Source organism: Manis pentadactyla, chromosome 6 (genome assembly GCF_030020395.1).
Source record: "Manis pentadactyla isolate mManPen7 chromosome 6, mManPen7.hap1, whole genome shotgun sequence".
Taxonomy (NCBI): domain Eukaryota; kingdom Metazoa; phylum Chordata; class Mammalia; order Pholidota; family Manidae; genus Manis; species Manis pentadactyla.
Genome location: NC_080024.1, coordinates 35,343,306 through 35,358,895, shown reverse-complemented (window position 1 = coordinate 35,358,895; position 15,590 = coordinate 35,343,306). Strand labels below are relative to the sequence as shown.

Here is a 15,590-nt window from a genome sequence, read left to right as displayed (position 1 = left end):
TTCGAGTACCCAGACTGAGGGCAGTTCCTCCATCTTCACCATGTGGCTTCCACGGTTGCCCTGACCATTGTCACTGCAGTGAGCCAGGGAAGGGAAGAGGCATGGAAGCCAGACCTGGAAGTGAGGCAAGTCACTTCCACTCCTCGTCCATTAGCAGAACCAGTCTCAGGCCATGTCTAACTGCAGGGGAGGGTGGGAAACTGTAGAGAGGCTGGAAAGCATGTGCCCATTACTGTGGAAGAAGGGGAGAATGGATTTTGGTGAACAGGCGGTCTCTGTCTCTGGGAGACACAGAAAGAAATCTCTGTACCAAGTAATGCAGAGCTATGCATGTTTCCTCTGACACAAACAAGTTCTTGCAGGCAGGTAGTAGCCAGGCAGAACCCAGGCCAGGTAAATATGGTGCAATTATGTGTCTGTATCAGTGGAGTTCTACCAGAGTGCTTCTTATTTTTCTTTGTACCTATTTAATAACTGATGTAAAAAAAAACTGCTGAATTTTCACTTTTTTAGAATAGAACCATTACTTCATATACCCTAATTGAAATATCTGATTGCATGTATTTTTTAATTAACATCTATTTGTTATTTTCTGTTACAAAATGTCCACTTTTTCCATTGGGATGTTGTGGGGCAGCATATTCTTTCACTCCCAGGACACTGTACTCATGCTACCAAGAGGAACCACCATCAAGTCCAACCCATCTTTGTGGGGACACCTCTTAGAGGCTCAAAAACCAGAGACTTTTCACTCAGAACAAATGTGTGGGAAACCTCAAATTTATGAGATTCACTTTTAGGTAAAAGTAAACACAAGCTGGAATACCTTAGTATGTATGGAAGCTGTCAGCCCAAACTTAGCGTTAATCCATCTTCTAGGGCTTTAGGTTTCTATGTTCATAAAAACAAATTTAGTTATTTTCTTACTTCACACCCATAGCCAAAGCCTTCATTGCAGTAGCTTGATGGTAGATGGATGAACAGATAGAAGAATGGACAGAGAGCTGAATAACGTTTCAGATCCAGAAGGATAATGACATGTCATTGTTGCATATTGGAAAGCACAAATATGAATGAAAATTAGTATCTTGTTCCATTTATTTTAATGGCTGAAAAATACCAAAAAAAAGTGTAAGTCAAAGATACAGAAAAAGAGAAGAAGGAACTAAGAACATAAATATTCTTAGAAAGAGGACCTGAGAGTAGAAATTCAGCTGGGCTCTTGTTTTCAGAGGAAGTGAACCAGACAGGGGAAAAACCCTTCGATAACTGACACTCTCCTCAAGGTCAGGGGCTAGGCTGTTTTGTTAAGGTCTCCGTGTTCCCAATGCATCAATATCAGGCACTCCATAAGCATTCACTGACCTGATCAACTACCAATTAATATTCTTCTGCACAAACCCTAACCATTGGACTCTTCTTTAATGACGATTCACTTCTTTATCCCTTCAAGAATGCTTGTCAGATCCTGCTGAAACGCCTTGAACCCATCATTAAGAAAAATCCAGAAGGTACCTGGGAAAACTGGGTAAGTGGTCCACTCTGTATGCTACCACAAAGGAGAAAATAATGCAACCAGTACTGAGAGCATCAGGGCAGGGCACAGACACACCGCACAGAACATCCTTTTAAGAGCAGGTTTTTGTGAGAGGGCGGGATCACAAAAGGTTGAGACAGCTGCTCCTTGTATACTAGGTGTGGATGGAGAGAGCACACAGGGAACAGCATTGCTCAGAGGAGGAATGGAAGTGTGTGAGGAATACCCAGAAGGCCTTGCCTGCCCTGCCTAAATAACAAGAAGAGGAAAAGACTGAGCCTCCCTAAGCCACGGAAAAATGCTGATGTTTTTGAGTAGAGAGGATGAAAGCTAAAAGGCCTAGTGGCTATTGGACAAGTCTTAAGAAAAATGACCCATTTAACCCAACTTTACAATATCTTATATCTTATTTCATTAGAACAATTATCTCACACTTAACTAGAGTTCTAACACTCAGAAATGAAGCCCCAAATAATTTGTGAAGCAAGCATGTACTACTGCAGGATTCCATTTTATTTATTTAATTCAGACTGAACTCAGTCTGAACTCAATCAGGAAATTGTTAGCATGCCAGCTGAGGAAAATAAAATACCACGATATGTATCACGATGGTAACAAAATACCAGCAATAATTATCAGATGTCAATACTGGAATAGGGAATATTTTCATTTTCACCTATCAGATAGTATGTTTATTTTTTTCTGACTAAATATGCACATCCTGCAGGTAGAAGCTGCTTTTGAACAGAGAATCAGCCTTTCAGCCACTGGATACTTCAGGTAAAAATTACAATAATGTCTGGAGTTAGCTGAGAAAATAAAAGGTAACCCCATTGCTCTAGGCCTTAGTTCCTCAATTGGTAAAATAAGTTTTTACTATGTGATCACTGAGATCCCTTCTAAGCCCAAAATTCCATGATTTCACATAGGCTTTAAGCAATGGTCAAATAAGTCATTAAATTAAATTAAATAGCAAAAATACCCTTACTGGGTAAAAAAAAAACCTTAGAACATTGAATCATTATTTACTTTTCTCTATTGTGAGTAGCAAAAAGATATTATTAGAAATAGCTTTCAGTTCAATTTTACAACTATCCCTCCCTTTACCTTTCTATTGTGAAGCTCTGTACTGGGCAGGAAGGGGCAGGCTGGGGGTGGAGGGGTCATCGCCAACTGTGATAACCATGGGATGCTCCCAGGAAATGCATGCTAATGGAATAAAGTACAGAGAGGAGATCTCACTGTCAAATTCAGGAAGTGCATGGCATCAGTTTTACAATCTAATGAAACAAACCACCGAACTGTGCACTCACACACACACACACACACACACACACACACACACACACACACGTAAATTCTCATGAAGAAAGGAGGAAAGAAGGAGGTAACAGCACAGGCCAGTGCCCTGGACGTAATGAGTTCTAAATTCCTGAGTTCAGTTTCCCAAGAAGAGAGCAAATCAGCCCTATAGCTGTGAAAATCTTCCATTATAAATCAACACACTGAGTTACTGTCCTTTTCTTGGCAGCTTTGAATTACCATTAGTCCCCTATGAGTTTGGTTAACATGATCTCTGGGGTCCCTTTGGGAACACTGATAAAATCAGTTGATCAATTGATTCTCAAAGTTCAGAGCTAAAACTCAAACCCTAAACCATGGATATATATGCACTGTCAGGTCCAGACCAAAACAGTCTCGGCCCCTCTCTTTTTTGCATCCTAACTACAGCACAAAAAGTATCCTCTGCAAATGGAGGCAAATGATAGTGTTTCTATAATCAGGTAAGTTGGAAATACAGGTACCCGTTTAAGCGAGTTTAAAAGGCAATTGAAATAAACATCTATAAAATGGAATTATATTGAATGCTTTAGTAACTTTTAAAATGAATCAACACTGATTGCAATGCCCCACACCCCAAGTTACAGAGCTTTATTTCTTCCATCAGGGGTTACAAAGCCTTCATGGACTGGGAGAAAGGAGAAGGAGACCCTTTTCCATACTATGTCTATGGAGCAGCCTGTTCTGAGGTTGAGATTGACTGCCTGACAGGAGCTCACAAGGTAAGTCAAATATAACGTTCCTCTTGGCAGATTAAAAGAACAAGATAGTGTTGCACATTAAATAGCCTCAATTTCATTATGTACTATTTGTATGATGAGAACAAGATTCTTTTGTTGAAACCACAATGTTGTTCATGTAAAATCTTCATAAGATCATGTATCAGTGATACTTTAAAAAAAAAAACAAGATTCTTTCAAGAGATCCAGCCTTATCCTGAATTTCCACAGAAAAAGAAGTAGTCAAGAAAGAATTGCTTATGATGGTGGTTGGCAATTGCCAGAGGTCAGGGGGAATGAATGAAGGAGGTCAAAAGGTACAAACTTGCAGTTATAGCATGAGTAAATCATGGGGATGTAATGCCCAGTATGCTGACTACAATTACTACTGTAGGGGGATAAAAGGGCACAAAAATTCTCAATCATAATATAAGTTGGTCACAGGGATGGTAATACAGCATGGAGAATATAGTCAATGATTCTGTAACATCTTTCTGTTCTGACAGATAGTAACCACACTTGAGGGGGTGAGGACTGAACAATATGGGTAACTGTTAAACCACTGTTACATACTTGATACCAATATAAGATTGTGTATCAACTATAATTCAATTAAAAATAAATACAAAATAATACTGTACTACATATTTGAAAGTTGGTAAGAGAGTAAATCCTCAAAGTCCTCATCAAAGGGAAAAAATTTTTGTAACTATGTATGGTGATGGAATTAACTAGAATTATTGTCATAATCATTTCACAATTCATACAAACGTCAGATCATTATGTTGTACAGCTGAAACTAATATAACATCAATTATATCTCAATACAAAATAAAATTAAAAAGTAGTCAAGAAAGAATTGCTCATGGCAGCCTACAATGCCTAGTTTTTTATTCCATTTCAGATAACAAAATCATTTTCTAAAGTTTGTACAAAAAGAAAAAAAAAGGAAGGTCAAGTTATCTAATATGAAGGGGTAGGTAATTTGGTAAATTGTCTTGGGTAAATATTTTTAAAGCACATACAATGTGATAATGTTTCTCCAAAGTCAGTTATCCCAAAAGTACTACTGGCCCTAAAGAAATAGATTGGGGGAGTTTGGAGGAGGTAGGGAGTGAAAATATTTTTATGTTTGTTATTTAATAACAATGTAAATTCCATCCTATGGAACATCAGGAGTCTTATTTAACCAGAAGTTAGTAACTTCCACCTTAAAGGAGAAACCCATGATTATAACCCAGCTACCATCATGGAAACAGAGAGATTACAGAGACCTTAAATAGATGTAGTATAACCCAAAGTATAGTAAATTGTTAAGAAATTTACAGGATGGACTGATGACATACCTAAATTCCATACACAAGTTATTCCAAAATCTCCTTGAACCATCTTGCCCAAAACTAGAAATGATCAATTCATGTAAAATAGGAAGGACATTGGCAATAATGACTTGCACATCTTATCAAAATGTCTTTTATTGCCCATTGTTGGTTAACTTGTTCACCACTTAAAATTTATATAAATAAAATAGAAAATATAGTAAATAAAGAGAAGTCTGGAGAGCAGTTGCCCTCATGTTCCACTCAAGTTCATCCTTAGGACACAATAATATTATGTCTTCTTTTCATTCTAGATCATTATGAAGAAGTAAACTCATGAAACTAGAACATATATAAATCACGTGCTTATTTTAAAATTGCACTTCCTAAATGCTTTTTACATCATAGTACACATAGATAATGATAATAATTTGCACAGCACTCTGTTGCAAACAAGAAAACCATAGTGGCAGGTGACCAGCCTGGGGATCCTGTCCCAGGCCCCCCGAAAAACCCAAGTGTCAGTGTCTTGGCACACCTATAAGTCACTTGAGGGGAAGCTGTTTTTTGGAAATCACTTAGTGACTTCCTCCACCCTGAAGCTGGTGTTGCCAGATTTAGCAAATAAAAATACAAGACACCTAGTTAATTTTAATTTCAGATAAACAATAAATAATTTTCTGGAATAACTATGCTCCATGCAGTATTTGGGACATATTTATTTTTTCCTATTTATGCTAAGGCCCTCAGTATAAATCCCTGAAGAAACAAACCTCATAGAGATCATCAAGAATTTATGGTGCCAGAAAAGTTAAGATGTGGTCTTCCCAGTGCCTTCCTCATTACTGTTTAAGGTTGAGTGTTTCAGCATCATCTAGGTCCCCTGAAATAGTTTCTTCTTTTAATTAAAGAGAAATCAGAGAAATTAAATGACCAGCCTTATTGCTGCTGGCCATTTGTGGTCACTGAACTCAAATGCCTGATGATTCAGTTAGTGTCCAGCCATTTGTAGCCATTGTCCAACATCCATAATACAAAACATGCCAGATTTCAAGATGGAAGTAAAGTGAAGGCCCACCCTCAGGGGGGTCCAAACTCCTGCCCTTTCCAGGCTGACAATGGATGAATGCTGGTTCCAATGTCTTAGGTTGTCTGAGAGGCCAACATTTAAATCAAAAGAGAACTGCTGTTCTAAAAGGCTACAAAGAAAGTAGGAGCCCAGGTAGTGACCCTAAACAGAGAATGACAATATTGTCAGAACAAGCACTGATGTGGGGGCAGAAGAGAAGCCCAGAGATATTCCTGAGATAGACCACAGGCACGTGAGGAACTTTCTGTGGCTCCTTAACAACCTGCCTGCACAGCTCTGTGCCAAGACACAAGAGCCAGATTAGTGCCATGTTTCTCAGGGAAGGAAGTAGATGAGTAAAGTCAGAGGTAGTCTCAACATTTGCCCTTAATACACACCAAGACCTTGTAAATCCTTAAATTCATACATGCCACTCGGCTATATGATCTCCTCAGTAAAATGGCAATAATACCACGTACATCAAACTATCAGGAGGACTACATGAACTCATGAATTACATTAGAACAACCAATCCAGACTGAGAATCATGAATAACCAGGCTCAATTATTTACTAAGTGACACTCAAAGACACCAACATGTCATGGACTTTGGAGTCACTTAAGAAGTGTCCAAACCATGAATGCAAAAGATCTTTGGGTTCATTGACAGTCCTAGAACTAAATTTGAAAAGTTCAGCAGATATCTTCCAAACTCTAATGCTGATGAATTTCAATGCACTGTTTATTAACCACTGGAAAAACTGGAAATCATTTGAATAAACCTTAAAATAATCTTTTTAATTAAAGTTTTTATGATTAGGTAATTTTAATTTTTGGCAGAAAATCAGAACGGACATCGTCATGGATGCATGTTGCAGCCTAAATCCGGCCATTGATATTGGGCAGGTAAGTGCTAGCCTACTTAGATGGATGTCACCTCCAGAGAGTCATTGTGGGGTAGGAAGAGGCTGTAGCTCTTGGGGGAAGGCTCTGTTCCCAGCCTGAGGCAAGTCCCCCTTTGAAACCAGTGAAACCCAAATAAGTCAAGGGACAGGGCAGGTTGGGAGGAAGGCTTTTATTCCTCACAGTCACTAGCCAGGCTCAGAGCCATCTGTCTCCTCCTGCCTAGCTCATGTTCTGCCTCCAGGGCCCAACTCTCTACTTTCCGCGCACCCCCCCCCACCCCTCGCCCACCTTCTGGGAGGAACTCCATGGGTGGGTCCTTGGTGACTGGCAGATACCAGACCAATTCCCTACCAGGAATGGAGGGGAGTAGACAATGGCTGTTTTCTCTCTACCCCTTACCCCAGATTGGAGGGAGGCTCTACAGTGGTGAACACCTATTGATACATGAATTAGCTAAGGCTAGGTGGGAGATTCTGGAAATTCTGCCATGTACCCCAGAGAGGCCTTCTAAAAAGCATGAAATATCACAAAATTTCACTTTTCCTCCTTCAGATTGAAGGTTCATTCATTCAGGGAATGGGCCTTTATACAACTGAAGAGCTGAAATATTCTCCAGAAGGTGTCCTGTACTCTCGAGGCCCAGATGAGTACAAAATTCCAACCATCACTGACGTCCCAAAGCAGTTCAATGTCTCCCTGTTGCCTTCATCACAAACTCCACTAACCATCTATTCATCCAAGGTAAGCCCCAAACCTATGCCTGTACAGTGTGATGGGTCAGGCAGCATGGTAAATGAAAGCAGCTGGACAAAATAAAAAATGTCAACTATTGTCAGAACCAAATCACAACAGACTATTAGAATTTAGAGATGAATCACTTTGAGAAAAATGGGATTCAGAAAAGAAAAATAATCTCCCCCACGGCAATTCAGGGCCAAGGATTTAATTTATTAATATCCTCTTTCACTGAAAACTCTAAAATTCAGCAAGAAGCTTTGATTTGACAGAGCAACATCTTTGCTTAAGACCCTTAAGACTAAAATAGTAAATGGGATCAAAGGGACACTGCTGCTGAGACCCTAGAAAGCAGTGGCAGCATGGACTGAGGCCTGGGTACACCTGGATTCCTGCCCCAGCTCCACCAACTACATATGATCACAGAAAAATCCCTCACCTCTAAAAGCCTTAGGGTCTCAGCCATACCCCAAAATGGAACTAGAGCAATAGTTCCCAACTGGAAGTAGGGGTAGGGGGTGATTGTTACCCCCAGGGAACATTGGCAATGTCTGGAGACATTTCTGGTTGTCACAACTTGGGGAAGATGTTACTACTATGCGTAGAGGCCAGGGATGCTGCGAAACAGCCTTCCGTGCGCAAGACAGCCTCCACAACAAAGCAGCAGCTAGCCCAGAACGTCAATAACATCAAGAAACAAAGACACCAATCTTAGTAATGGCTTTAGAGCAGTGAAATTGCAAATTAAAATAAAGAATAGCATTTGTTTGCATTGCTGTATGCAGATTATGTGAAAATCACCCTCAGAGTAGAAACTTCATTGAAGTTTGAGATATATTGTTAAAATTTTCTTTAAAGTTCTTTTGGGAGACTTCTTACTAGGAATAGCAAATTGATATCTTAAAAAATGAGTCCATGTAGATGGGCTTGAATTTTATCATTTCCAAACTGGAACCCACTTTCAGCCCAGTAATTCCTCTGGGTGAATGGTGAGGGGGTGGGGTGGGATCAAATTTGAAAAGGGCAGTTAGCAGCACCTTTGGATTCTCATTCTCAAAAGGAAGCTCAGAGCCCACAGACAGCAACTTCCAGGCTGCCGAGAGTAACAGGACAGGCAGGACTCTTGAGTCCTTGTGGCTGTGGCCAGCCATTCAAGGGCAGACCCTCAGGAAAATCATGGGTTTGCAAGTGCCCCATGGAGTGGACTATGCAGTAATAATAGGGATTTACCAGGTTCCAGGCACTGAGCTGGGGGCTTTTGCACTTCCTGAACTTCTCAACACCCTGTAAGTAGGCATCATTGCCTGACTTTCACTAATAAAGGACCTGGGGCTTGGAGAGATTATCTCACCCAGAGAGACACAAGGAGTAAGGGTCAAGGTTCAAACTTGGTCTTTCTAGCTCAGGGTCACAAATTGGAGACCCACTGGCTGAATCTATCCTGCAGATTTGTTTTCTACAGCCAACACAGTATTTTCAAGTCAGAGGATTTTAATTAAAATAAGAATATCTAAATTCTCAAAAACTTGGATAATCTGGTAATTTTGGCTGCTCTCCTGGAAGGCAACAATTAATTAGACCTTAAGACAGCTACCCTTTTAGACGGTAGATGGAGTACCTCTACCTCACCATAATCCCAACTATTCCTTATTGTCCTTATTCCTTACTGTCCTTCACATGCCCACATTACTCATTTATGTTACCTGATTATTCCTTGCAGATGACGGGCTCTTTCTTGTAGAGTACACGGCCTCCCCTGACTCTGCAGTCATAATCAGGCATTTTGCTCTCTGCACATGAGTTGGGACGTTCAAACTGTGAATGCATTCAAAAGTGAATGCACTTTTCTTTTTTTTTTTTTTTTTTGTAGATAATTATTTTTTATTGAAGGGTAGTTGACACACAGTATTACATTAGTTTCAGGTATACAACACAGTGATTCAACATTTATATACATGATAATTCTAGGTACCATCTATCACCATACCAAGTTGTTACAATATTTTGACTATATTCCTTATGCTATACATTACATCCCGGTTACTTATTTATTTTACAATTGGAAGTGTGCACTTTTTTTTCTTTTTTGTGAGGGCATCTCTCATATTTATTGATCAAGTGGTTGTTAACAACAATAAAATACTGTATAGGAGAGTCAATGCTTAATGCACAATCATTAATCCACCCCAAGTCTGATTTTCGTCAGTCTCCAAACTTCTGAAGCGTAACGAACAAGTTCTTACATGGAGAACAAATTCTTACATAGTGAATAAGTTACATGGTGAACAGTACAAGGGCAGTCATCACAGAAGCTTTTGGTTTTGCTCATGCATTATGAACTATAAACAGTCAGTTCAAATATGAATACTCATTTGATTTTTATACTTGATTTATATGTGGATACCACATTTCTCTCTTTATTATTATTATTTTTAATAAAATGCTGAAGTGGTAGGTAGATACAAGATAAAGGTAGAAAACATAGTTTAGTGTTGTAAGAAAGCAAATGTAGATGATCAGGTGTGTGCCTGTAGACTATGTGTTAATCCAAGCTAGACAAGGGCAATAAAACATCCACGTATGCAGAAGATTTCTCTCAGAACAGGGGGGGTGAGGTTCTAAGCCTCACCTCTGTTGATCCCCAATTTCTCACCTGATGGCCCCCCTGCGACTGTGCCTGTCTTAGGTTGTTCCTCCCTTGAGGAATCTTACCTGTCTCTGGCTAAGCAGTCATCTTCCGGGGCCATACAGGGAAATGTGAAGTTGGTAAGTGAGAGGGAAGCCTTATTGTTTGAAAAGGTTAGCTTTTTACTTCTTTGCATATTTATGCCCTGTGGCTTCTATGCCCAGCATTTGTCTTGAGGTATCTTTACCACTTGGAAGAATTATGATACTTGGTAAATTTGATATGAGGCACGAATTCTATTTCAGGGTTGTAATTAGGAAGGAAAAAGAAAAGCTATAGAAGCAGCAGGCGAAAGAAAACATGGGAAGATTGATTATTTCTTTGACATATCTTCTTGTAGAGTAACTTCAGCATGTGTCGGTTTTAAACTACTACTTAAATTGTGCACACACATTAACATAATAGGAGTATAGTTACATAACCAAAGCATACCTGTAATTACCAGCCATCTCCAGTGAAACCAAGAAAACCAGTTAGGCACCATAGGCATTTGTGAAAACTTATCTATGATATGGTGGATATTGTCCAACTGAACTTGAACAGTCTGAGAGAAATCAGACAAATTAAAACAACCCATTCCTGGGGACTGTTCACATCCCATATGTTCTTTTAACAGCAAATAGTCTGTAGTTGTAAGATTTTGGAGCGCTACAATTTGCACTTCTCCTAATTCTTGGTTGAGTTCCAACAGTATAGATCCAGCCAAACTTGTTGTTTTACTGTATGCACAGGCCAGCTTAGATATCTCCTTCTTCATTCCCATGGCAAGTCCAAGAACTGGTGGGATGAGTGCATCTACACCTGTAGCAGTGCAGGGATCTTTGTTGGGTTTTTTTGATGATCATCTTCTGGCATGAGTCTTCCCGAGAGTGCTGATGTTGGAAGTTCTCTTTCATATCGTATCTTAGTTGATTTTCGGGGTAGCCAAATTAGGCTTTGATCCTCTGTATACACACAAACAGACCCTTTGCCTACACTTTTATATGCCCTTTATACCCTTATGTAGAACTAATTGGAGGTCACCACACAGGAACTGCCTTTTTTTTTTTTTTTGGTATCATTAATCTACACTTACATGATGAATATTATGTTTACTAGGCTCTCCCCTATACCAGGTCCCCCCTAGAAACCCCTGTACAGTCACTGTCCATCAGCATAGAAAAAAGTTGTAGAATCACTACTTGCCTTCTCTGTGTTGTACAGCCCTCCCCTTTCTCCCACCCCCCCATGCATGCTAATCTTAATACCTCCCTTCTTCTTCTCCCCCCTTATCCCTCCCTACCCACCCATCTTCCCCAGTCCCTTTCCCTTTGGTACCTGCTAGTCCATTCTTGAGTTCTGTGATTCTGCTGCTGTTTTGTTCCTTCAGTTTTTCCTTTGTTCTTATATTCCACAGATGAGTGAAATCATTTGGTATTTCTCTTCCTCCGCTTGGCTTGTTTCACTGAGCATAATACCCTCCAGCTCCATCCATGTTGCTGCAAATGGTAGGATTTGCCCTTTTCTTATGGCTGAGTAGTATTCCATTGTGTATATGTACCACATCTTCTTTATCCATTCATCTATCGATGGACATTTAGGTTGCTTCCAATTCTTGGCTATTGTAAATAGTGCTGCGATAAACATAGGAGTGCATCTGTCTTTCTCAAACTTGATTGCTGCGTCCTTAGGGTAAATTCCTAGGAGTGGAATTCCTGGGTCAAATGGTAAGTCTGTTTTGAGCATTTTGATGTACCTCCATACTGCTTTCCACACTGGTTGAACTAACTTACATTCTCACCAGCAGTGTAGGAGGGTTCCCCTTTCTCCACAGCCTCGCCAACATTTGTTGTTGTTTGTCTTTTGGATGGCAGCCATCCTTACTGGTGTGAGGTGATACCTCATTGTAGTTTTAATTTGTATTTCTCTGATAATTAGCGATGTGGAGCATCTTTTCATGTGTCTGTTGGCCATCTGTATTTCTTCTCTGGAGAACTGTCTGTTCAGTTCCTCTGCCCATTTTTTAATTGGGTCATTTGTTTTTTGTTTGTTGAGGCATGTGAGCTCTTTATATATTCTGGACGTCAAGCCTTTATCGGATGTGTCATTTTCAAATATATTCTCCCATACTGTAGGGTTCCTTTTTGTTCTATTGATGGTGTCTTTTGCTGTACAGAAGCTTTTCAGCTTAATATAGTCCACTTGTTCATTTTTGCTGTTGTTTTCCTTCCCTGGGGAGATATGTTCAAGAAGAGGTCACTCATGTTTATGTCTAAGAGGTTTTTGCCTATGTTTTCTTCCAAGAGTTTAATGGTTTCATGACTTACATTAAGGTCTTTGATCCATTTTGAGTTTACTTTTGTATATGGGGTTAGACAATGGTCCAGTTTCATTCTCCTACATGTAGCTGTCCAGTTTTGCCAGGACCATCTGTTGAAGAGACTGTCATTTCGCCATTGTATGTCCATGGCTCCTTTATCAAATATTAATTGACCATATATGTCTGGGTTAATGTCTGGATTCTCTAGTCTGTTCCATTGGTCTGTGGCTCTGCTCTTGTGCCAGTACCAAATTGTCTTGATTACTATGGCTTTATAGTAGAGCTTGAAATTGGGGAGTGAGATCCCCCCTACTTTATTCTTCTTTCTCAGGATTGCTTTGGCTATTTGGGGTCTTTGGAGTTTCCATATGAGTTTTTGAATTATTTGTTCCAGTTCATTGAAGAATGTTGCTGGTAGTTTCATAGAGATTGCATCAAATCTGTATATTGCTTTGGGCAGGATGGCCATTTTGCCGATATTAATTCTTCCTAGCCACGAGCATGGGATGAGTTTCCATCTGTCAGTGTCCCCTTTAATTTCTCTTCAGAGTGACTTGTAGTTTTCAGAGTATAAGTCTTTCACTTCTTTGGTTAGGCTTATTCCTAGGTTTTCTTTTTTTCTGATGCAATTGTGAATGGAGTTGTTTTCCTGATTTCTCTTTCTGTTGGTTCATTGTTAGTGTATAGGAAAGCCACAGATTTCTGTGTGTTGATTTTGTATCCTGCAACTTTGCTGTATTCCGATATCAGTTCTAGTAGTTTTGGGGTGGAGTCTTTAGGGTTTTTTATGTACAGTATCATGTCATCTGCAAATAGTGACAGTTTAACTTCTTCTTTACCAATCTGGATTCCTTGTATTTTTTTGTTTTGTCTGATTGCCATGGCTAGGACCTCCAGTGCTATGTTAAATAACAGTGGAGAGAGTGGGCATCCCTGTCTAGTTCCCGATCTCAGAGGAAATGCTTTCAGCTTCTCGCTGTTCAATATAATGTTGGCTGTGGGTTTATCATAGATGGCCTTTATTATGTTGAGGTACTTGCCCTCTATTCCCATTTTACTGAGAGTTTTTATCATGAATGGTGTTGAACTTTGTCAAATGCTTTTTCAGCATCTATGGAGATGATCATGTCGTTTTTGTCTTTCTTTTTGTTGATGTGGTGGATTATGTTGATGGACTTTCGAATGTTGTACCATCCTTGCATCCCTGGGATGAATCCCACTTGGTCATGGTGTATGATCCTTTTCATGTATTTTCGAATTCAATTTGCTAATCTTTTGTTGAGTATTTTTGCATCTACGTTCATCAGGGATATTGGTCTGTAGTTTTCTTTTTTGGTGGGGTCTTTGCCTGGTTTTGGTATTAGGGTGATGTTAGCTTCATAGAATGAGTTTGGGAGTATCCCCTCCTCCTCTATTTTTTGGAAAACTTTAAGGATAATGGGTATTATGTCTTCCCTGTATGTCTGATAAAATTCCGAGGTAAATCTATCTGGCCCGGGGTTTTTTTCTTTGGTAGTTTTTTGATTACCGCTTCAATTTCGTTGCTGGTAATCGGTCTGTTTAGATTTTCTGTTTCTTTCTGGGTCAGTCTTGGAAGGTTGTATTTTTCTAGGAAGTTGTCCATTTCTCCTAGTTTTCCCAGCTTGTTAGCATATAGGTTTTCATAGTATTTTCTAATAATTCTTGGTATTTCTGTGGGGGTCCGTCGTGATTTTTCCTTTCTCGTTTCTGATACTGTTGATTTGTGTTGACTCTCTTTTCCTCTTAATAAGTCTGGCTAGAGGCTTATCTATTTTGTTTATTTTCTCGAAGAACCAGCTCTTGGTTTCATTGATTTTTGCTATTGTTTTATTCTTCTCAATTTTATTTATTTCTTCTCTGATCTTTATTATGTCCCTCCTTCTGCTGACCTTAGGCCTCATCTGTTCTTCTTTTTCCAATTTCGATAATTGTGACATTAGACCATTCATTTGGGATTGTTCTTCCTTTTTTAAATATGCTTGGATTGCTATATACTTTCCTCTTAAGATTGCTTTTGCTGTGTCCCACAGAAGTTGGGACTTAGTGTTGTTGTTGTCATTTGTTTCCATATATTGCTGGATCTCCATTTTGATTTGGTCATTGATCCATTGATTATTTAGGAGTGTGTTGTTAAGCCTCCATGTGTTTGTGAGCCTTTTTGCTTTCTTTGTACAGTTTATTTCTAGTTTTATGCCTTTGTGGTCTGAAAAGTTGGTTGGTAGGATTTCAATCTTTTGGAATTTACTGAGGCTCTTTTTGTGGCCTAGTATGTGGTCTATTCTGGAGAATGTTCCATGTGCACTTGAGAAGAATGTGTATCCTGTTGCTTTTGGATGTAGAGTTCTGTAGATGTCTATTAGGTCCATCTGCTCTACTGTGTTGTTCAGTGCTTCCGTGTCCTTACTTATTTTCTGCCCGGTGGATCTATCCTTTGGGGTGAGTGGTGTGTTGAAGCCTCCTAGAATGACTGCATTGCAGTCTATTTCCCCCTTTAGTTCTGTTAGTATTTGTTTCACATATGCTGGTGCTCCTGTGTTGGGTGCATATATATTTAGAATGGTTATATCCTCTTATTGGACTGAGCCCTTTATCATTATGTAGTGTCCTTCTTTATCTCTTGTTACTTTCTTTGTTTTGAAGTCTATTTTGTCTGATATTAGTACTGCAACCCCTGCTTTCTTCTCACTGTTGTTTGCCTGAAATATGTTTTTCCATCCCTTGACTTTTAGTCTGTACATGTCTTTGGGTTTGAGGTGAGTTTCTTGTAAGCAGCATATAGATGGGTCTTGCTTTTTTATCCATTCTATTACTCTGTGTCTTTTGATTGGTGCATTCAGTCCATTAACATTTAGGGTGACTATTGAAAGATATGTACTTATTGCCATTGCAGGCTTTAAATTCGTGGTTACCAAAGGTTCAAGGTTAGCCTCTTTAGTATCTTACTGCCTAACTTAGCTT

The 15,590-nt window shown here is 39.4% G+C and overlaps 1 protein-coding gene across 1 annotated transcript in view; it reads left to right on the top strand.

Moving 5' to 3' along the window:
- LOC118933593 (aldehyde oxidase 2) overlaps positions 1-15,590 on the top strand; it is a 78,890-nt gene that overhangs the window by 48,269 nt on the left and 15,031 nt on the right. The window contains exons 29-33 of the mRNA XM_036928087.2: positions 1,454-1,528; positions 2,265-2,317; positions 3,486-3,600; positions 6,826-6,891; positions 7,444-7,632. Coding sequence (XP_036783982.2) covers positions 1,454-1,528; positions 2,265-2,317; positions 3,486-3,600; positions 6,826-6,891; positions 7,444-7,632 — 498 coding nt within the window. The remainder of the gene's footprint in view (positions 1-1,453; positions 1,529-2,264; positions 2,318-3,485; positions 3,601-6,825; positions 6,892-7,443; positions 7,633-15,590) is intronic.